General features: G+C 38.2%; 1 protein-coding gene across 1 annotated transcript in view; it reads right to left on the bottom strand.

Annotated features, from left to right (window-relative positions):
• Nucleotides 1-2,478: 2,478 nt before the first annotated feature.
• Nucleotides 2,479-23,999, bottom strand: part of gdap2 (ganglioside induced differentiation associated protein 2) — a 37,405-nt gene continuing 15,884 nt past the window's right edge. The window contains exons 9-14 of the mRNA XM_044215658.1: nucleotides 23,409-23,485; nucleotides 20,664-20,740; nucleotides 19,938-20,077; nucleotides 12,887-12,941; nucleotides 11,724-11,867; nucleotides 2,479-5,356 (exon numbers count right to left, since the gene is read on the bottom strand). Of these exons, the coding sequence (XP_044071593.1) occupies nucleotides 5,315-5,356; nucleotides 11,724-11,867; nucleotides 12,887-12,941; nucleotides 19,938-20,077; nucleotides 20,664-20,740; nucleotides 23,409-23,485 (535 nt within the window). The 3' untranslated portion in view covers nucleotides 2,479-5,314. The remainder of the gene's footprint in view (nucleotides 5,357-11,723; nucleotides 11,868-12,886; nucleotides 12,942-19,937; nucleotides 20,078-20,663; nucleotides 20,741-23,408; nucleotides 23,486-23,999) is intronic.

Genomic DNA, 23,999 nt, shown 5'->3' with positions numbered 1-23,999 from the left:
GGATGATAGCTTAGTCATCCTTCCCCTTTCTCCCACCACCTCCACTGGGTCGGGGGGGGGCATCCCAGGACAGAGCTGGCCTTCTTAAACAGTCTGTTTTAAAGGGAAAATTCGGTGCATTTTATGTGGATACCCAATCAGTGTTGATGGTAAATACAGTCAATTGAAGCAATAAATTCCTCAGTGCGTGCTATATTGACTGAGAAGGCTGAGTAGTAGTTCTTCCTGCATCCAGCACCATCATTTGATGTAACAGTGACGTAGTTGGAGGCAAGGAAGAACTACAGGCTACTTCAGCTTGGATTTCTAGCTTCCGCCTCTGGGTAGCCAGGAGGCGCGCTCTAGATGCGACTCAAAAACAAAACTTACTTGTTCTCCTCACTTGTATTGCAAACTAGCATCGTTTCCAACAACGAAAATGGCATCCCAAAATATGAGTGCCGAGGATATTACGGACGAGGATACATTTTACAGTGTTTTGGCTGACTCGGATGTTCAGCCCTATTTATTTATGAATATTTATAAATGCAGCGGAGAGAGGCTGCGGCTGCATTAGCCGTGCAACAGGACACGGCTGGCGGGGAATCTCCAGATCCTGAGCCACCGAGAGCAAACACACAGACTGGTGGTGCCTTTGCTCAAATTGCCCTCCAGTGCCAAAAGAAACTGAATCATTCTGCTCCAATGAATTTCAACATGGGCAGTTTGTTGGATGACGCCAACCCAGAGAGCCTGAGTGTGCATGAAAGTTTTACTCTTCCCCATCTGTGATGAGGCCGACGATATATATTATATAATGAGCGTGACAACTGTAACAAATTCTTATATCATCGTTTCTAACTGAAACAACTCATGACATGATACAACTTGTACCATGTTGGTTCGATATCCTGTTTCATTCGTCAAAATGTAGAAATTTGTGTGCAACAATAGCCTATCCCACTTAAAGGATAATTCTGGTGATATTGTATACTTACTGCCAACAAATCTCGTCCAACATCGGATTGCTCCCAACTAGTTTCATCTGTGTAGCCAAAGCCTGATATCTTATTCCTCTGTGCCACAGAGCTCTGTTGTTTTCCAAAAACTATTAAAAACATATCAGTGAGCCACACTGTTGCACAGTTTCCTCATTTAGTGAAGTAGATTTTCATGATTTTTAGGCTAAAGCTAGTAATCAGCTTTAGTGAAAAAGTGGTGGAATGTAACTAAGTACATTTAGTCGAGTACTGTCAGGTACTAATGCTTAAGTAGTTCAATTTTATACTGTTTTATACTTCTACTCCACTGCATTTCAGAAGGAAATATTTTAAATGTATTGTAATATTGTATAATTAGCTCCACTTTGACCAGCTCCAACATTAAAATGCTGCTTACACATTAACACATCAGTAGTAATAATCCTAAATATATAACTAAACTAACTGGGGCCATTCTCCTGTATAATGACTACTCTTACTTTTAATACTGGTGTACTTTTTCAAGTAAACTTACGAATGCTGGACTTTTACTCGTAATGTAGTACTTTCATTCTGTCATTACTTAAGTAAAGGCTCTGAATACTTCTTTCACCACTGGGAAAAATCGGTAGCCAAACTAGACTTAGAATTTTAGTATTTATGGCGTTGTGAAGCGAGGAACATCCACATCATTTTCTCCATTATGATCAATTAAATACAATCATGAATTAGTACTTAATTCCCTTCTCCTTACCTTTTCATAAAGTCAGGTCAAACCATCACCCATATCAGGGCAAAGCAGCTGACAGCGGTTATAGTTTTACAGCTTCTCCTTTGAGACACCCTCCCTGAAATGTTAAAATGCTTGAACTCAAGGCTACAGGAGGTTCTCTGAAATGTAAAGTATCCATCAAACGTCCTACAAGTAAAAAGTTTGAAGAAAGATTTTCAGTCCACAGAAGTTTGGCTGCAGCAAATGCTTAAGCTCCCCAACACGTAATAGCTGACTGTCTTGGCCTTGGAGTATTCAGCTAGATTGTCATACACAATATTTCACCAGACTTATTTTTCATTCATCACCTTTCAGGTGCAGGTAATTTTTATTTTTCCTATGTGGCTGGCTTAAATTCAGCACAGTTCCAGTGTTTATTACTTAGACAACATATTTCTTAAACGCATAACATGACTTTTCATTTGTCTTAGTATTAGCTAAAAATCCACTTGTTCAATCAAGGTGGAGTTGAAGTGTGCTTTATGCTAAGAATAAAGGGAGATTTTAACCTTTTTAAAATAGAGTGCCAATTTGTGAATGTCAGTAAAAATAAGTCCTCAGGTTCAACTGCAACTGTTCTTCCCTGCAGCGTGGACGACACTTATGCTTGAGAGCATGATACAAAAAATTTGTCTTCTACAGCGCCGTAATTGTGGCAAATGATAGATATGAACTTTACTGTCAGTCTTGATCAACTATTCTTTAAAAAGGACAATCAGAGCCTTCAATTATCAAACTTAAAAACCCTTTTACAGAGAAATCATTTTAATCAATATACATATAAAAAAAAAATCAGTACAGGAAGTGTTGGACACCAATTAAGTCACTTCCTGTAAATCTCAGAAGTTGTTGACAGCCACTTTGAAATCATTAAAAAAAAAAAAAAAATTCCAGCAAGTCAAAATTTGGCTCATCATTTATATACATTCTGACAATAAAGTTTGTACTTTACTGACGACTTCACTGATCTAAAACCAATTTTCTGCTTGTTTCTTCATAATGGGGACGCCTGAAAGGAAAACTGTCAGTGGCGCCAGATTAACTCAAATGCTCTTGTATTTATATTTTTAACAACTCTGTCATTCAGTCTTTAAAGCTTTATTTTTGTAAAAGCATGAGGTGAAGAAATTAATTAGTTATAAATACAAATCTAAGTGAAATCATCTCACCCCACTGGATGTTTTCCCCTTAATCCTTTTTAGAAAAATTTGATTAAAGACATTAAAGTTGTTAAAATCTACTTCAATTTTCTTTACAGGATGATTGATTGATTGATTTAAAACTGAGTACAGCAATCACTGAAATTTCCTTGAACAGCTGACAAGGCACATCTCCCCGTTGCTACAAAATTCAACATGTAAGTTACAATTTAAGAAGCCTCAAGTTGGTGTGAGAGGCTGTTTCTTGCCAACAGAGCTTAAATTATTTAAAGAGTCCTGACGTTTTGACGGTGTGTGGAAACACAAGACCGGGTGAAGAGACAACTACATGCAGGTAAAACCCATCCCAACAGTGACAGACGTTAGTCAGACAGAATCTACATTTATTGTGATAGTGTTACTCCGTGGGGTGCCATAAAGATGGGGGTTGCTACATAATGATTGCTTAAAAGTTTGGGAAATCACAGGAATGTTTTCAAAGTTTATTTCAGTACATTTGCAATTGCCTTGATAAGGTAAACCCTCCAGGGTAGTCCAAGTTAAATAAACTAACTGTGCAAATAAAATGGGGAATCAATCACTGAGGAACAGAATGCTCATTGTAACAAACAGATGCAAAATATTTCAAGCTCCACTGGCAAGGGTGAAAGAAAAATCAGCTAATTCTACTTTCCATTATCATGCAACGGGGAGACTGGCTAGAAAACAGCAATTCTCATCCTTTCTGGCTTGTGTACCCTTAAAACAAAGCGATGCCTTCTCATGAGTGAAACCTCAACAGTTCAACTAAAGAGAGTGAACATCAGAGGAAGCAGAGCAGCTGAAAATGATAAAGCATTGCAGACAAATTAGCATCGTAAAACAATTTGGAAGCAGATACATGAGACAATAAGTTAGTGCAGTGGAGGATATTGTTTGTAATCCTATATATCATCTCTGGACGCCCAGGTTGAAAACTGTCATCATAAAGCTGTAAAAGGCATCTGCAGACAGCAAGGACCTTCAGCTTAACAACTAGGCTGATTTAACAAAGGCTAGCTATCCTCACAGGCACTACTTTCTGACTGGCAGCCTTGTGATTATGGCCACGACAATTTTCTTTAACAATTAATGTACTGATTTATTTAAATTAATGTGTTTATTGTTCAATCTATAAAGTTTCAAGAAATAGTGAAAAATGCCCATCAAAGGTTCCCAGAGGCCCAGGTGACACTTTGTGTGGATTTAAAGCTTAAAGGAATAGGTTAACATTATGGGGAAATATGGTTATTTGCTCTTCTGCCAGGCGTTGGATGAAAAGAGGGATACCACTCTAATATTAACAGCTAGCCTGGCTCTGTTTTCAAGGTAAGAAAATACACCTACTAGCACCTTTTTTAAAGCACACAAACTAACACGCTATATCTTGTATGTGTAATCTGTACAAAAACCCAAGTGTAAAAATTACAAGTTGTGGTTTTTCAGGGGCTGTTTCTGTTGCTTCCAGTCTTTATGCTAAACTAAGCTAACCGTCCCCTGGCTGTAGCTTCATATTTAGTGTACAAATATGAGAGTGGTATCGATCTTCTCATCTAACTCATGGCAAGAAAGCAAATAAGCGTATTTTCCAAAATGTCGAACTATTCCCTTAATCCCTAAATTGCTAAATGGATAAACATAACTTTGTGATATAAAGTTAATGTTCTATAAAGTTAATGTTCTATGCTACCTAGCTAGCTAGCTAACATACAATGACGTTAGCTGTTGCACTAGGAGCAGTGTTTGTCTATCCAAGAAAATCTCCCAGGCGTTGATTTTTCTCCCCTGGAGTTTTCCGATTGTGACTGCAGGAGAACGCAGAGGTCGTTTTTACATCGTACCGGGTGGGAATTTCCAACTTCCGCCTCAGTGAAACGTAGCATTAGTCTTTACTTTACCGAGAGTTTCTGCCATCTTGCATGGCACGGTACAGAAAAAAAAACAAAAAAAAAAAAAACAGATGTCATCTTCCCCTGTATTACTCCAGCGTTTGAAAAGTCTGACAATATTCTGAGACATGGGCGAGTACGTCTGGTATGACCACACATTGGAAAAGGCCTTGAGCAACTGTCAGTCTTGACATGATACTTCATATTTAGGGATGTTTGAGGAAACTGCTGAATAAGAACTCTTGGTGTAAGGCATAATCCAGAAACCATACCAGATCCACAAATAGTCTGTGGTGAGTGAGAAATGTCTGTTCACCAGGCCACGTGCTGCTAAATGTGGGCTGCGACTGTTAATTTTGTCCTTTTGGCAGGGACAAAACAAAAGGAGAGTTTCCTCATTATGGTTCACAGCCTTAAGAGGAGGTTAGGCGTTCAGACCATACGGGCAACACAATGTCCATTTGATAGGCCGACACTACCTCATCAACCCGGCAGGGAGGTCTGATTGGTCTCCTGTCACAGACTGAAAGACTGGGAGGGAAGGTAGGGTCCATTCACCTGAGATGAGGAGAAACAAAGTCGAGGTTAACACAGATCACAGGAGCCAGAGTTGGTACATCATGTGGTCAATTTCAAACTAAATAATTAAACAACGGACTAGACATACAAATGAGTGAAATATCATAAATTCTCAAATAAAACAGTAAAGGTATCCAAATAATAGAACAACAAAGGCCAGTCATTAATACAAGCTGGGTAAAAACATTAAGGAGAGGTGGAATTACCTGTATGGTCCTTCATAATGTACATTGCAACAGCACTAATTAAGTGAATGAACTGTATTTCTAGTAGAGAAGAGGAACTCGTGCTGCTAAAATGTACATTGTACTGAATTTATTAAGACAAAAAGGTAAACATGGAGGAAGTTGTGAGTTTGCATTGGCAGCAAGCATTGACAGAAATTTAAGATCAGATCAGGAAAACGGGGAGGCTTCCTACTAAATATATAATTATAAAAAAGGGGAAAGTAGAAATAAAGGTATGTCTCTTATATAAGCCTGTTTTGAATAATGGCCTGGCTTTTTAAGGCCACTATTTGAGAATCTATGGTAACAGAGTCAACTGTTCAAGAAAAATGCGAACATGTCCCTTTAGGAAAGACCCCTCTGGGCCAATCAGTAACAAAAATGTCAGCAGTAACATGACCAACCGGTTGATAATTTATTTGTGGTGGTCGACCCTGAGGGAGATGGGGGGCTCAGCATTGTTGTGACCGATCTGAATATGATCACAGGTGCCAAAGACAACAATTCTCTATTGTTTTCTGTTAATTTTGGCTGGATCTGTCTGCATTATTACTCCTCTTGCTTGATTTCTTCTTCTATCCTGTTATAACTGTGGCACCGTGCCAGTGACTGTAACCGTGACAACCAGATTAACTTGAGACAAAAGTGTTCAGAAAGAAACTAATTATTCAACTAACAAAGCAAGAGGTGGGCATGGGCTGTTTTTTTTTCTTTTTGATGAAACATCATCTTCAAGGTTTTGTACCTTTTTAAATGGGAGGCCTTCTGTAAGGTGGAACTGAATGTGGTCTTTATCTTTTCAATTTACTTGAAAGCTACTATTATTAGCTGAGCTTGGACGTAACTCAAGCTCACCTGCTATTCTCTCACGCTGCTTATCAGTGTTACTGGTGATGTATTATATCATAGTGAAATACCATAGGACTGAGGGTGTGTGTGTTTGTAATGGAGGGCTGTTGTAAGCTCAGGAACTTTCAAGCCCTTAACATACAGATTCAACCTTTTTCCCCCATCAGAAGCTTTAAACTTGCAATAACGCATTTAAATAAAACTGATAATTGAGTTTTGCCACTTCAGGGCAGAGTAAACAAGCTGTGAACACAACATCGACCTATCATCACCTTTTAAGTTGATATGGTGAACTTGTTAAACAGTTGCTTATTCTAGTAGTTATGGAGCAACATTTTCATTTGGAGTTGTGTTTCTGGCCACCTGGTGATTTTAAGTCCAACACTCACTCGTCTTTTAGCTCTGTTTTTGGTTTCTAACAACTCCTGAGGGAAATATGTGGCACTTTAGCTACGAAATAAAAATAACAATAATAATAATAATAATAATACTACCTTTATTTATATAGTGCTTTTTAAAGCAAATTACAAAGCACTTTACATACAATTTAAAAAAGACATTAAGCAGTTAAACAGTTATTAACAACCAGAGGATCTCAGGTTGCATTTAGGGTCGTAGGGGGGCAGGCGGTCAGCTATGTATTCTGGAGCTAACCCTCTATGAGCCTTAAAAGTGATCATAAAAATGTTAAAATTTATTCTAAGACAGACTGGGAGCCAATTAAGTGATTTTAAAACTGGTGAGATGTGTTCTCTCCGGCTGGACCTGGTTATGAGTCTGGCTGTGGCATTTTGAATCAGCTGAAGTTTATTGACGTTTTGTGGTGTAAATGCTCCACTATGTTCACCAGCTAGACGCTAACTGTGTCTGTCTGCTGTTTGGGTTTGAGCAGGTAGTGTTCAGTGGGTTTTTAGGAGTTTTTCCGCTGAAAACAGCTGCCTGCTGCGGCCGAAAACAACACTATGAGGGCGGCGAGAGTGAACCAAAGCAGTAAAGTTGCACAGCTAACTCACTATAAAGCTCTGTAAAGCTGAGGGGAGCTGCAGATTCAGGTGATAATGCTCTGTAGGTTCATCACTACAAGCGACGCCTCTCACATTACATATTATCATTTGATATTTTTATAATAGCTGTCGATTATAGCTGCTTTAAGGTCGTTACAATCATCATATTACACTCTGTCAGGCAGAATCATATGTATTCTATATTTTCTCACATAACCTGTGATCTGTGCTCACAGCTTGTGTCTGATGTAGTGTGAATACTGTAGTGTTTCTCCTAACAGGCTAAATTTTTAGTGAACAAAAAGAATCATTATTTCCTGGAATCAACCAGCACTGTAATTCAGCCCAGCAGAGGAAACTATTTCTGGGTAACAGCAACATACAGGTGTTGACGTGATTGTTATTGCCCAGTTCATTGGCTGGCTGCAGTGCTGAAAAGGGGAAATACTGTAATACAGCCTTAGAGGAGGCCATCCCATTGTGTTCACATACTGACTGTTAAATTCCCCGCAGGAGACTGAGGTTGACCTACAAATACGTTCCTGATGAGTAAGTGAGGGCATACAGAACACTAATAAACCGGCAGTGAGAGTAGCATCTCAAGACTACTGAGACAGAGAGAGAAACTAAGGCATGGCATCTGACTACAACTTATTACTATTTTCCTACTAAAATAATCTATAATCACATTTTGCCACATTTTTCCCCTAATCAGTGCAGTCTGTAAGTATTAGGACAGTCTTGTTTTGGTATCTGTACTCCAGCAGTTTGGATGTGAACTGAAACAGTGACTGTGAGGTTTAAATACTGACTCTCCGCTTTAATTTGATGGTGTTTGCATCCATATCAGATGAAAATTGTAGGAATGTGGACCAATATGGATATTAACACCCCCTAAATACCCTTAAAGCCTGCACTCTAACCTTTTAAAGTCCAATGCCTTGAAATATGAAAAATACGTTCCTTTTCTAACAATTTCTGACTGCACTGTATATCTGAATCAAAAGCTCTGGTTGTTATATCTTCTGCTAGTTTTACTATTAATTTATAGTGATATTTATATCTTTTCCATAGTACCCAGACAGAGGTCAGACCAGTTTCCTGCTAGCTTTACTGCTAACATTACTATGGCTAATACTAATAGTATACTAATAGTTGCAATCTCACCTTAATATGACAATTTTAATGTTATGTTTATAATCTTAACCACTTATGTAATACCTAACAATATTTTTGTATTAAATAAATAGTTTATGGGACTTGAACCAACTTACGAAATGTAAATCAGGGTCTAACAGACAAAGTATATTTTAAAACAGGTTGCTACACACAGAGCTAATCTGTTCATTTGTTTATGTAACATTCATAGTGAGCATAAAACTATGAATGGGCATCGTGAAATGAAACACGCCTCTTTTGAGTTGTTACCTTGTGTCCCTGTATATGTCAAAAACATTTATATATCAAAATCCAACCCAAAATTCAATCTTAAAGGTGGGGTATGCAATTCTGGAGAAATCCAGTACCATGCCAAATACCATGATATAGAGCGAATGAAGACACAGCAAGTAATGAAACGTTAGCTAGGTTGTGTGTTAGCAAACTGTCTCTACAGTTGCTGCTGCGAAGCTAACAGCCAGAGAGGACGAGACGGTTTCCCAGAGCCAGCACAGCAGCTCCAGACAGCGATGCTCACAACTCTCGTGCTACTGTAGCTAACATCACCACAACAACATATCTTGGCAAACTAGAAAGTAAGCTGAATGTCCACAAGCAAGTCATTTAACGTTACCTGACACAAATCATGGCTGGAATGGCTGGAATGGTGTTGTGTGGCCCAGTCTGAGCCACTTTGTTTATTTCCCATTTACAGAGCCAGGGCTGTGTACAAACACCGGATTTTATTTTTTTTTGCGCACACACTGAACGGACAGCTAGCGGAACGTGAGGAGTTATTCGCTGAATTGGACAAAAAGACGAGTATTGGATTAGAATCGCATACCCCACCTTTATGTGTAATATTTTACTCTGGTGCATGCCAAAGCCAACTAACAGCAGTAAGATGGATCCAAGATGTGGATTTGCACATCGATTTTCAAAAGTATTGTTTCCATTTGCCCATGTGCAGTCCAAGTCGCTAAAATTGTTACATCAAAGCTATTGATACCCTTGACTCAAAGGGAAATAAACACAGAGATCCTGGGCGATCTCATTTTAATTGAGTTTGTAGGCTAACTGATTAATAGGTGTCATTTCTAGAAATGTACACACACACACACACACACACAAATATACACAATAAACAAGTTATTAGCGGATTGTTACTCTGCCTCCCCCTTCTCTGGTTTACATCAGTAAGAAGAGAAACATTGAATGGAGATAAACAGACTATTTTTCCTCATTCCCTCTGCTCTGCTTTTCTACCTTCAAAAACAGCTGATGAATAGCGCTCGGAATAAAACACACTGGGTGTAAACATGTTTCAGTGTTTGGATTTAGTATGTGAGGACATGTCAGTCACTGACTAAAATTTAAACATTAGGGGCCAGATGTATAAATGAACGCACAAAAACCATGCATTTCCCCTACATAAACTATTTATAAAAGAAGAGTGTGCGGTGAGAATGTGGTTTTTAAAGAATGCTGTGGTTGACATGATGCGGTGGACATGAAATATAAAGGTGAGAGAAGTAACCTTATACAGGGCTCCAGGGTGCAAACAGAAATCTACCAAGTGTGACTAAACATTTTCATTGGTCGCACAGGTGCGCCTGAAATTTAGCAGATCTGATTTAAAGAAAAGTGTATAAAAATATTTTTTTAACACACACCAATTGGGTATGCAATGCATTTATTGCAAAGACTGCGGCCAAAGCACGCCTGGGAACAGACCTTTTGTTGTCGGAGCATCGACGTTCCGAACTGATATGTTAAAAAAGCACAATGTCTCCAAGTAACATGTCCTGTGCGTGACAGGTGCGTGGCAGGCAGAGCAGCGCCCCTTCCCACAGCGTTTCAGCGCCTGGCTACAGCAAGCCGAAGCAGTAATAACACTGCTCATAATATAGCCAAAGAGCTGCCTTTTACTAAATTTAAGTCCATTAAAAAACATTTATCTCCACCTTTATTCCTGCTACAACATACATTACATCATTTATATAGTGTGTTAAAAAATTACCAATGTGTATGGGAACTGACAAAAAAGGCTATGCTTAAAATGTATTATTGGGTGCACCTAAATTATGTGCTAGTGGACCAAAATGAAAAAGTTAGGCGCAAGTTAGTTAGGAGCCCTGTTACAGAAAAAATAAATAAAAATAATGTTGGTTTAGGTTGTTTTGGCCAATTTCACTGATTGTGTTTTTATTTTTGTAGTCTACACAGCGTTCTTTAAAATGTGCATTTCTAAACTTAATTTGAAATAATTGATTAGTGATGATATTATATCAATCTTTTTAGTTATATTTGAGTCATGAATCTACACAGAGTTTGATACATCTGGCCCCAGAGCTCCTTAAAAGCAGCAAAATGCATCATTTTCAAGTTAAAACACAGGGTAACCGGGATCATTTGTTTCAAATTCAAGATGTTTTCCAGAGAGTAATTAGATATTCTGGCTGGTATTCAAGACAATTCGTATCCCAAGCTAAATTGTATGCTACACCACCTGTTATAGGCTGAGGAGCATTGCGAGGAGCACCTGGTCGTGGCCGGTTTATGGTGAAATTATGTTCTTTCCAATTCCGGATTATGGCCCCAACAGTGCTGGAGCATTCAGAAGTTTTTAAATCCTTCTGTAACCAGTGCCATCAGTATGTTTTGCAACAATAAGGTTGTGAAGGTCTTGAGAGAGCTCTTTGCCCATCATGAGATGTTTCTTCTGTGACACCTTGGTAATGAGACACCTTTTTATAGGCCATCAGTTGGGACTGAACCAGCTGATATTCATTTGCACTGACAAGGGGCTGGAATGCTTTCTAATTACTGATTGTCTTGGCTTTCCATGCCTTTTTGCACCTCCCTTTCTTCATGTGTTCAATACTTTTTCCCTGTGTCATTTAACATTATAACACATAACTTAATTTATGGATATCTATGGTTTGATTTCTTTGCATGTGTGGATTTCATGAGTTGTTACCAACATCTGGTGAAAATTTCATTTCAATCGCACCTTTAGAAATATATTATAGCATCTCTGTGTGCATCTGTGTGTGCGTTATGGGTTAATCTAACTCTCTGTGTATTTGTGTGTGTCTTGCTGCTTACCCGTGTGTCATACTCCAGGACAAACGGAGGGATGTCGATCTGCTCAGGTTTGATGCAGGTGAAAAGCTGCTGCAGGTTGTCCAGGTAGCGAACCTTGTCCTTCATCCCTGAAACACTGAAGGTGGTGAAGAACCACGTTGAGACCTGGAATGAGCCGGCGAAAAGACGAAGGAGAGGAAAAATAAGAAAGAACACTTCATCAGTTATAGATGGCATTTGATCTTGATTTTATGTTTCCAAGATATTAATCTTGCCATAACCTACAAAGACAAAACTGAACACAACTTTCTAAAGCAAACAACAGAACTAGATTAAGTCTAATGAACCTTTAATTATCCCCAAGGGGAAACTTGGCCATTGGACCAAAAATTACTGCAATTCCAGTAAACAACAAAGAAAAAGATATAAACCAGAAAGCACTTTGAGAGCGCATATCTCCGCCAAGGCTGTACAATTCGCTAGATGTTATTTTAATAACAGAAAAATATTTACACATTTTGATTTTGCATCTGGATCAGGATTAGCATCTAAATACACAGTGTGATGGACAATCACGCTGATTCTGAATAATACCTCATCTTGGGAATGTTAGGACAAAATTGTTTAAAAGTGAAGGTATAAACACTGAGTTATCTAAAATGATCATGTTGCTGTAGCAGTCAAATTTTGCAGGGCTGATGTGTTTCGTTACAATTGCACAATGCATTTACCGAGTCATGGCAGGTTATGTGAAGTAGGACACAATTAGAAAAAAAATAATTCCAGCCAAGTATAGTAAAACACTATTACATATCAAAGAACAAATGAATGACAGTTTTGTTTTAAAGTCACCCAAATGTTTTACCCAATTTGTTTAAGATTGGTTTAAATGTGGCAAAAGTGGTGAAAAGATTTTAAATGTTGGAAGATATCTCTCAATGGAAATGAGTGTAACAAGGAATATAAGAAATTATTTTGCCTTTACGCTGTTATGAGCCGAAACACACAGTGACAAATTCAGTTGAAATGTATGAATGAAAATGTGCACTACTACTATTACTACTACTGATATTTAAATTTCTAGTACTTGGTAACAGCAATGTATACACTGATATGATCCTCTAGTCCCAATATACAGTAAGCTCTGTTGACACTGCAAATATCAGTGCATAAGACAATCTTACCTTGGAGCGAAATGTTGGATGTACAAAGTAGAAGGCCTTTAAATTCTTTTTAAACCTGTAATATATAAAACAGAAAACCTCAGCAAGAACATTTTACAGCAAGGAATGACTCACTATTTCTTAAATACAACAGAGATGAACAGAAGTTGTGTGAAAATGAGGACTATGACAAAGATGAAGATTAATCCTCTGAAATCGAAGACAAGAAGTGTGTGAAGTCACTGTAGTTGTGTCCAAAGGTGCGAGTTGCTGTTCCAAAAAACACAACTTCACATACAATCAGTTCCAGCCCATCCATCAGCATGGAAACATTTACCACAGACACACATACATATCCCCTTCTGCTTCTCATGCAGTACACCAACATTTATACATGTGCAGTGTGTGGACACTGTTCAAGGCCAATGTACACAACTCTTTGTACAGTAGATCGTTAATAGTGTGGAGAAGGTATGCACAGACAGGCGTAGATTCTGTGTGAAGTTTGACTTTTAGTATGTGCATGATGACGCCGCTAACGCAAATTATCCAGTTCTTATGTTTGTTCCAAACTAAATAAAAATGTAACTACACATCAACTCCCAGGTGAGAGCTACCAGACCGTGAATGTTAAAGTTTATTGTTTATTATTATTTTTCTTTTCAACAAATCCAACAATAAATTGTTTCTTTCTTAATATTAATATTTCTTAAGAAATATTATTGGCAGACCCTGATATACATGCACAGTATGTTATTCCTCTGCGCCATAGAGGCCCATTATTGTCCAAAAACTATTAAAAAACACATCAATCAGCCACAGTGTTTCTTCATTCCCATGAACATGGGCGCTGTAGCTTATTTTGAGTCAATCCAACACACACACTGTCCTGCTGCACTAAATACTCACTAGCGCAACAAATGCGTATTAATCCGCAGCTGAAAATAGTCCCCCACAAATTCCTGTTATTATTAACATTTGCTAAAAACTACAGTTCCCAGCTGTTTTAGGAAATTATTTAGCCTTCTTTTCAAATTAAATCCTGTATTTCTGTTTTTACACATCCATGAACTGGATACAAGTTGAAAGGCTGCTGTGTCACATCATTCAGTTAGTGAAGGTAAGATAAAAAATGAAACATATTTGGGGCATAAAGTAAGGAGTGACACCTTTAACGAGAGAGACAGGGTTTAAACCCAATGCCAGTGAGCACTGGCATTGATCAACTGACAGAATTCTGATCATCCTCACAGGTGCTGCTCCGTAGCTGCCACGGGAAGAAAAATTATTTCCATTTAAAGATTACTTATTACTACATTTGATCGAACCATCCATTCTGTATATGTTCAGTTATTAAATAGGCAAACTCTGCACTTGGGGATTTAATGCAACACGTCAGTGTATCCAACAATCAGTTCACAGTGCTATTATTCAACCAACTGCTGATTCATGACTTTAGTGGTGGGCTTCAGGATGGTGATGTCTGTCCATAAAGTTTATCATATAGTATATATTATACCAAAGTTAAATATCTCAACAATTATTGGATGGATTGTCGTTAAAATTCATGGTCCATAGTTTTCCAGTTACCTTGACGTTTCTTTTGGTGCCACCATGACATTGTGATTGGCAACATTCGTCCAACATTTTGGTTCTTGATAGGATATTGCAAATAGTAAGTAATAGCAGGATTTCCATGGATTTCCTCCTGGCCCTTTTGTCCACCACCACACACAGATCAGATTGTCAACTTTGTACACCAGATGTCTCAAAATATCAATTCAAATGTGGATGTCCAATTTTTTATATTGTCAATGCTTGTCTGAGTTCTCTACAATTGTCTCTGTAATATTGCTTTAATTGGACGGATGTGTTAATGGACAGTGTCACCGCAGCTGCCGTAGAACAGTATTGTACTATGCGACATTGATCAAAACTAACCAGATGTCAGAACCACCTAACTGAAGTCCTAAACTTGTCCCTGAGAGTGAACCCAAACAGCCTGCAAAGGAAACTAATTTCAGTCACTTGTCTTCATGATCTCATACACTGAGCTCATGACCAGAGGTAAGAGTTGGAATAGACTTGTAAATTGAGAACTTCACCTTCAGACAAACTGTGTTTAGTACAACAGTCTGGATCAACGCAGCCAAAACCACAGATGGCACACCAATCTGCCTGTCAGTCTCACACACCTCATGAAAAAGGACCCCGAGACGCTTGAACTCCTTCACTTGGGGGGAGCAACTCAGTCCCAACCAGCAAGGAGCAATCCACCATTATCTGGCAAAGTACCATGAACTGGAGGTGGTGACCCTCATCCCAACCACTTCACCCTCGGCTGCAAACCGCCCTAGTGTGTGCTGGAGGTCACAGTCCAATGAAGCAAGAAAACCACATCATTGGCAAAAAGCAGAAATGCAATCCTGAGGTCACAAATCAGTATAAGCCAGCTACGCCGGTGATTCCCTAATAATTGATAGCACACTCTCAGCTTCCTTGTTTTAAAGATGGGAGCCACCAGCCCTTTCTGCCAGTCGCGAGTCACTGTCCCTGATTTCCACGTGACAGTGAAACCATGGCAGCGCCTCAGGGTGAATCTCTGACACCAACAAACCTGAAGTAATCTAAACTGTAATCACAAACAAACATCTAAACAAATATGAGCCGTTATTTTCACATTTCAGTGACTGACTAGCTTTAATAGACAGGTCATCTTTAATCTACCACATTTAATCTACTCAGCACTGGTAGTGGAGACTTGGCAGTTCATTTCATGGCAGTACACTGACAATAACACGCCACATTTGCAACAGTTTGCATTGTCATGCCACACACACATAGTGGTGGTCTAGCTGGGGTAAGCTGCATGACATTTGTGTTCATATAACACAAAACAGTCGGCCAAGATAGGGAGGAACTTCATCATTTGGTTGACAAACTAACTCAGAGGGGAATCAGGAGTACTAAACCATGACGTGGGTATTTTGCTCTGGTCCAGTGCCGGACCCTAAGGGGACAAAAATAATGATCAACCTCACAAGCTCATTTGTCTCCTGGAGAATGTAATAAACATCTCCCCACTTAGCCAGACAGTTTTGGAAACTTTTGTGTTCATGTTTGGCTTTAGTCTGCTGGTTAGGTTGTCTGGAGCCAAAATGCATCTGCCGCGAATCAATAGCTCAGTGGGTTGAACACACTGGACATGCCAGGCCAGGGTTAGTGGTTCCATTGCCTGTGTAGATCAACATTGCCTCGCAAAGCCAAAAGAGCAGTAACTGCTTAAAAAGTGAAACTAAGAAAAATTGCTTCAAAATTAGAAGTTGAGGTGTGAGTGGAAACTGTAAGCCTTTACTAATATTTACAGATGAAAGTTGTGTTTATATGAAATGTGATCCCTAAACATGATTTGAAAAGAACTTTGTGCTGCTTGCCCTGCAGAGTAGAAGAAGCACCACAAGTACCAGGGGAAAGGGTTCGATTCCCACTAGGACTGCCTGGCCCCACCATGCTGTAAACCATCCACTGAAAAACCTAATGAAAAAAAAAAAAAATCATGGAATAAAGAAAAAAAGATGACAGCTCACCAAATCATAGAGAGCTACCGAGCCTAGCTCACTGCTTAATGACAAACCTTTTAGAAGAAATAGGTTCTGTGTTTTTCTACTCAAGTTGTTCCCTACAGGCAGCCCAAGTGCAAAATCTAAGTCAAAAGCTGTAGAAATAAATAAAACATCAACTTCAGCTTTTAAACATTTAAATCAGGTGGTTGGTGGCTATCAAACAATTCATAAGTGCAGTCTATCCAGTCCATGGTCTCATAACAAGGTTGAAAGAACTTTAAATAATCTTGGCATTTTAAGGTGATTAGCATTACACCCTGAGCTGCAACTCTGTGTGATGAATCAGCAAAGTGTACTGAAACAGTCATGGTTATTATTTATGACTGAGTGGGGTTTCCCTGTTCCGATCGAAGGGGAAGCTGAGCAAAGGCGTCTTCATTCATATTAAATGTTGATTGTATGAACGGCAAACATCAGGAATATGTTCCTACAAGTCTTGTACGTGGTTGTCAGAAAAGAGTTAAGAAAGGTGTGGTGAAACCAACTGAATGACCAGTCTCAGAAAAGTAATGGGTAACGTGGGGGGTTGAAAGGTGCATAATGACTGCATGGAGTTTCCCACTGACACAGGAAGCTTGTTTGGTCGTGGTTACTAGAAACAAAGAGACTAGAACTATAAAGGTTTAATCAACCCATTGAGCTCTGAAGTTTCTCTCTAAGTTTTTCTTTTAGTAGGTTCCAAGTTAGAAAAATACATACATATTTTTTCAAACCTATGACAGTGTATTAAATTTTTATTCTCTGTTTTGTGCCCTAATGCCTTTGTGTTGATGTTGAAGGGTGCCATACAATAAATTTGCTTTAAATGCTTTATTAAAGCTACAGTATATGATACTTACAGTGAATTAAACACTAAAGGATAATTCCTGTTTATTAAACACGTCGAAATCATCAGACAGGTTATAAAAAACAGTTCAACTAGATTATCTAAACCACTTTATTTGGAGGTAAAACTGAAAGTGAGGGAGCCTAAAATACTATACATACTATATTATCTCTCTGTTATAATATAAAAATGCCTCATTGCACTGTTTGGGTAACAACTCACTATTGTTTTCTCTTCCAAATAACTCTAACTTCGGGGTTTGATCGATCGTCTGACTGCTTGTGTTTCTTGCGCTGTCAGATGTCTTCTAAAACATAAGATGCTATTTATCCATGACTGCACCGTTGCATCAAACAAGATATCTCAAGCATCATTTAAAAAATATTTTTCTGCAATTCAGCCTGACATATTGGATATCGTTGAAAATTTTAAGTCCTCGAATAAAGTTAAAAGTAGGTTAAAACAATGTTAAAAACAAGTCTGTGAGGGTTGAAAGTATCACTTTAAAGTAGATAACACAGAACTGTGGTTCTACTCTGACGGCTGGGTGGAACTGTAAACAATTCTGGTTCTCATGTGGAGGATGTGGCTCCTATTTAGCTTAATGAATATATTCGTCAATGGTGAACCTCACAGCAGACTGCAAACAGAGAGATGCAATGTTAGGCTGGTACTGATACAACATGTGGCTACATGTGAAGAGTACTTGATGTGATAATGCTGTGTATGTGATGACACAGCATGATCAGAATCTTAAATTAAAAAAATCATTGATTTAGATCCAGGTCTAACTTCTGGGCTGCATCTGTCTCAGTGATGTATTATCATCCACATGTTATTCTTCAGATAAGTAGGAATATTTGTCAAGTTTGTCTTCAAATATATGACACGATATGACAAGAAAACTTGCGTGTGAGTTCATTTTAAGTGAGTAAGCTGTTGCTTCTTTTCTTTCTTCAACTCAAACACTTTCACAAACAACTATAATGTGTAACATTTAGTTTTGTCAGTGATTCCTCTGAAAGGCCTATCCAGAGCTAGTTCAGAAAAAGGATACTTTTTCAAAACTTTGAACCCTCTGATTAATGCTGAGTCACAGCCAATACATCAACCCGAGAACACGCTCCAAGTTTGGGTTTCCTGTTCCAAATATGGCCGCCAGATTTCCAGTGAAACAAAAGCGTTTCACAGTTCGTTCTGCTTTTCCTAAAGTCTAAACACTAACCTTGGCGGTGTCATACTGTAGCATGAACAATGTATCTGAACTTCAATGCGACTGCAGAAGTCAGCATTATCAGATGAGGACTGAGAGAGAGCCAAATGGAGGCCAAACGAGGGTCAAATGACAGCCAAGCCTCACAGAAGATGTTGCATTTGGCAAACATTATAATATCTAGCTATAGATTTGACACTGAGGAAGCAAGAGATGATTCTCATATACTTTTACATTTTATCAAGATGTTGCACCTGTCTAGACTTAATGTCCTATTACTATAAACACAGAAACAACAAAAACGCGAGAGACCTTTGTTCCATCTGGAGGATTTTTTGTATAATTTCTTAAAGCTTTTCCATTTAAAAGAACGTCCATTACATTCAAGCCAAACGAGTTCACACAATGCTAATTGGAAGCGGGGGCCATGTTGAGAGCTCTGCCCGGCATTGCTGTAAAAAAATTAATTAAAAAAAGGTCCATTGGAGAGATTGAGATGCAACTCTCCCTCTACGTGGCTCTGGAGCAACCGTAGCGACGGAGTAAGCTACAGCAACTAGGAGTAAAACCTAAGACGTGTCTGTTTCTGACGCTCCAGATAAAAAAAGAAAATCGGTGTTCAGAGGAAGGATTACAGTTAAAAAAAGAAAGCGACTGACGACGAGGACAAACACGGATAACAATTGGCCTAGCTTTAGCTTTTCCTTGTTGGAGAGTGCTGAGAGAAGGGACTGAGGTTGGTAAAATATTTGGAGTAGGCTATGTAGCTTTTACATTTACTCTACCTAAATAATGGATTATTCTCTTGGAACTGTGGAAATTTCTCTGTATTTTTGTAATTTTTTCTGAACATGAGCCTGGAGAGAGCTCACTGTTGGCATACATCATAAGCACGAGTCAACAGTGTAATTACTCTCACTGCCAGAAGGGGCAGTGAGAGCACTCCAGCTTTAAAGCTAGGGTAGGTAATGTATTTCAGAAGCATTTTTTGTTATATTTGTTGAAATCGTCTTTACATCCCGACAGCAATCAAAAAATAAAATAAAATATCCGGCATCTGTGGCTGTCGCAGGCCTGTAATAAGCCCATCCAATAATTTAATTCCCTACTTGCTTGTCTACCTGCCTACCTGCATGCACTCTGCCCATGCAGTCATTGTGCATGAAAATGTGTTGGGGGCGTGGCCTCAAGGGAGGGGGAGGGATTTTTTTTTTGGTTGGATACTTTCAAAATCTAGCTGTCTCTTGATAGTTTATCCAACATTACCTACCCTAGCTATAAGATATTGCACCTGGCTAGACTTAATGTCTCCAGAGATTCTTATTCAGTCATGTGTGTGACAGAGGAATAATAGCAGAGAATAGCAATTATTGGCTCAGTTTAACAAGGACTGTAAAATGTCAGACTGACTTGGCGTCAACAATGTCGTAGAGGTTCTTGAGGAAGTCGGAGTCCAGGTGGTTGTGCTCGCCGGTCAGTGTGTGGAAGTAAACCATCACATATTCCTTCACTGTGATGTGGTCCATCACATGGATGAAGTACAGCAGGGCCTGCACACACAAACAGAGACTACATCAGTGTGCATACACTTTTATAGTAAGTTTTCTATTTTTATTTTTTTTTTTTTTTTTTTTTTTTACAGTTTTACTTTTTTAAAATTTCAGTTCACTTGGTTTAATCTTTCACTTTTTGGTCACTTGTGTGTTTATTTTATACACACAAGCTAAGTTTTATTTTCTTTTGGTTCACGTTTTTGTATTTTTGGTAGGTGGTGGTACATTTTAAGGTATGATAACAGAAGTTTTAAATAGGTCTACAGTATTTGTGTGCAATAGGTATTGAGGAATACAAACATATGTGCACACAAACAAAATACATTTGCACAGTTTGCACACAGCCATGAGCACATGTGAATACAGATGAACGCATGAAAGGACACATACAGATTCTCAAAACATGCACAAAGACGTATCTACTGAAACAGATGCACATGCACACAAAACGCATGCAAACACATGAATGTAAGGACAAACACACAACTTGGTATCTCAGATTAATGTGAAATGCTCACAGATACACAGATGAAGTCCAGTCTGACTGACTGTAACGTCAATAAAAAACATTTTATTTTGTTACCTTTTCGATGTCGATAAGGGTCACTGGGATGTTTCGTCCAACCAAAACCATTACTGTCCTGCCACACATATCCACACCTGGACACACACACAATATTAAAAAGGTCAAACACAAACAGGTTCAGTCTTAAGACAGACAAAACACAGGCAGATGAACTATGACTATTGATCAGCTTGGTAACTGCAGAGCATTCATTGCTGCGGTGTTTCACCACTAAAATCCCCAAAGATCATCTCTCAGTTCAACAAAGAGGGTGTAATTATGACATCTTCTTCACTGCATTTTCTGTTGATGCATTTTGACTTTCTGTAGGTGCCGCTCTTTTCTTTTTCTGTTCAGCCACGATCATGGTTATCACTGCTCATGGCAACAATGTTCTGTAAAATTTTCACAAATCAAATGTTTGTTTTTATTTTCCAACTAAAGGGCAAGCAGTGTCATAGTGCTGAAACAGTTAGTCAGTTAATAGATTGACAGATGACTGATCATCGAAATTTTTGATAATCATTCATTTAAATAATTTATAAAAAGGAAAAGTGCCAAACATTCATTCGTTAGTTAATTGGAAATGTTAAGATGTAATTTTGTGCTCTGAGAACTTTCCCCCCCAATGTTCTGACATTTTATGTCAATGAATAATGGATTAGTTGTAAAAAAAAAAAAATAAAAAAAAAATAATAATAATAATAATAATAACAGACTAATTGATGAATGAAAATATTTAGACCAGCAACCGGAAATAGAAGTTAAATCCCTGATATGTTACATCACAACTGGACAGTTATTTATCTGAACATGCAGATGCAGGCAACTTACATCTGCAACATTAACATATATAAATTTAGAGCTGCAACGAGTAGTCAATTGATTATTCGATTATCAGAACAATAATCAACAATTTTGATGATCAGTTAATCGTTTAAGTCATTTATCAAGCAAAGTTTGCTTGAAGTTTGCAAACATTCTCTGGTTCACGCTTCTCACATGTCAGGATTTGCTGCTTTTCTCTGTTATATATGATTCTAAAATGAGTATCTTTTGTTTGTGGACTATTGGTCAGACAAAACAAGTAATTTGAAAACATAATATTGGGCCCTGGGAACTTGTGATGTGCATTTTTCACTATTTTCTGATATGTTATAGACTAAACGATTAATCACTTCATAAAAATAAAAAAGCTAGATTAATCAATAATGAAAATAAAAGTTAGTTGCAGCCCTACTTTATTTGCAATGATATAATGACACAGTCCCTCATTATCTCGGTTATCACTTTGGTGTTTTCCAAAAATATTAGTAATAGTTGGGCTGTAAAAGGCCTTCTGCTAAAGCTCATCCTGCCTCTCTAGCACTTGGTGTACTGCCACCCCTTCCAAATCAAAACCTGTCCCCACAAAGGAAGTGACAACATTACACGGAGAAGTGGTCGGCATTACAGCAGTTTAGCCCATTCGCATGTGTATCTGATGAAGTTCTTGATTTTGTGTTTGTATTCTGCGGTGCATGTGAAATTCTTCTGAGGGCTGTGTTTAGTTTAAACCATTTTTTTAATGCATGTTCTCTGTGTCCAATGTACCCAAGTTACTGTTTTTTATCCCGTATTTGTCCTTTTCCTGAATACAATACAATCCTAGCATGACCATGAAAAACAAACAAATTTTCTTCATGTAAAAACCAGCTGTAAGCCAGTGTATTCACAGTCATCATTTATGATAGCTTTATATATTATCTTTTTAGTCTGCTATATGCACTTTACTCGAACATACTCATGTCTTTTGTTGTACTCAAGTCTTCCTGCACCCTTACATATTAGATGTTTTTGTCTTGATGCTTTTGTGTTTTGTCAAACAGTTTTGTCAGTCCTATGCTTTGGTTCTAAAGAAACATTATTTCATTTCAACTGAATTATTTACATCTGCAATGAAAGATAACGTAACCTTGAAATTTTCTGCACACAGCCTATTTTGAACTTAAAGTGGTAATCATCACACATCACCTGATATCAAAAAGGAAAACCAATTCCCTGTAAAACAGAGATTGGCTTTCAGAAAAGCATTATTACATTAGCCCCTTACATTAGTTACATTAGTGGTTAATATGGTATTTATTGGGTTTAATTTCAATTAAATATCTTTATGATTTAAATCAGAAAAAAGCAGAGTCTGTAAGTTCATATGGGTTTAAACATTTCCCTGGTTTGAGACAAGCAAGTTAAACAAAGCCACTGAAGTTTTCAAATATCATTTTAAATCTGAGGTCATGGGCAAATTGGTCTGTGAACCCCATGACTAAATCAGTAACAATAGGGTTAAACTGCATAACAACAATGCCTCCTACTGGTAATGAAATTCAATTGCGTCTTATAACAGCTCAGAAAGGAGATCGAGGTGCTGACATTTCATTTACTGGTCTTTTTTAATCCAACAAAGACTGGGAAAATGAAGGACTGTACCCCACCAGTGCTGTGTTCAATGAGGTGAAAGAAAACATTTTACCAGATGAAGGATCACCCAACACACACACACACACACACACACACACACACACACACACACACACACACACACACACACACAGGTATGCAGCCTTGCACACAACACACACTTGGCTTGACTGTAAATGGCCTTCTTTTGTTTCTGTTTTCTTTGACATTTACATTACAGAGGTGACAGATTCCCACTGAAAAATGCAAGGTTCCAATATATGACCTCCCTCTCTCCCTGCCTACACACACATTAATACATACCAGTTTGATATAAGGCTTTCAGTGCAGCGATGTCTGACAGATCCTCTGCTCTCGCCCGACACAGCCAGCGATTGTAACTGCAGTAAGGGGGGAAACACAGAAATGGCTTTAATTTATGGTTCAAGTTCATGGCTAAGTGGCTGCAACATGCAGCATAAAATATGGATTACATGCTGGACATGTATCTGAAATACTATAACTGTTGCCTCTCCAGAAACGTCACTATTATGTAACAACATAAATAATAAAAACAAAAATAAAAACACTGTTTATCTGGTGAAATTGTAAAGCAGGAAAGCTGCCTGTGGGTTAGTAATTAATGTGTGGGAGCTGTAAATCTCTGCTATGACATGTAGGGACGTAAAATCATTTTGATGGTCAAATGGCTATAAAAATAAATAAATAAATAACTAAGTGTGATCATGAAATAAATCAAAACTATTTCATTTAGAAATTCAAGTTTCAGAAAGTGTCAAGTGGCAGAAATGTCAATGCTAGTGTCTCTAGTGCTAATGTTGCTAATGCTAGTGTTCATGGGACACAACTCAACTGATTCCAACTAAGACTTGGAGCAATGTATATTATCATATA

This window comes from Siniperca chuatsi, linkage group LG12 (genome assembly GCF_020085105.1).
Source record: "Siniperca chuatsi isolate FFG_IHB_CAS linkage group LG12, ASM2008510v1, whole genome shotgun sequence".
NCBI lineage: Eukaryota > Metazoa > Chordata > Actinopteri > Centrarchiformes > Sinipercidae > Siniperca > Siniperca chuatsi.
This window is presented reverse-complemented; position numbering and strand designations above follow the sequence as displayed.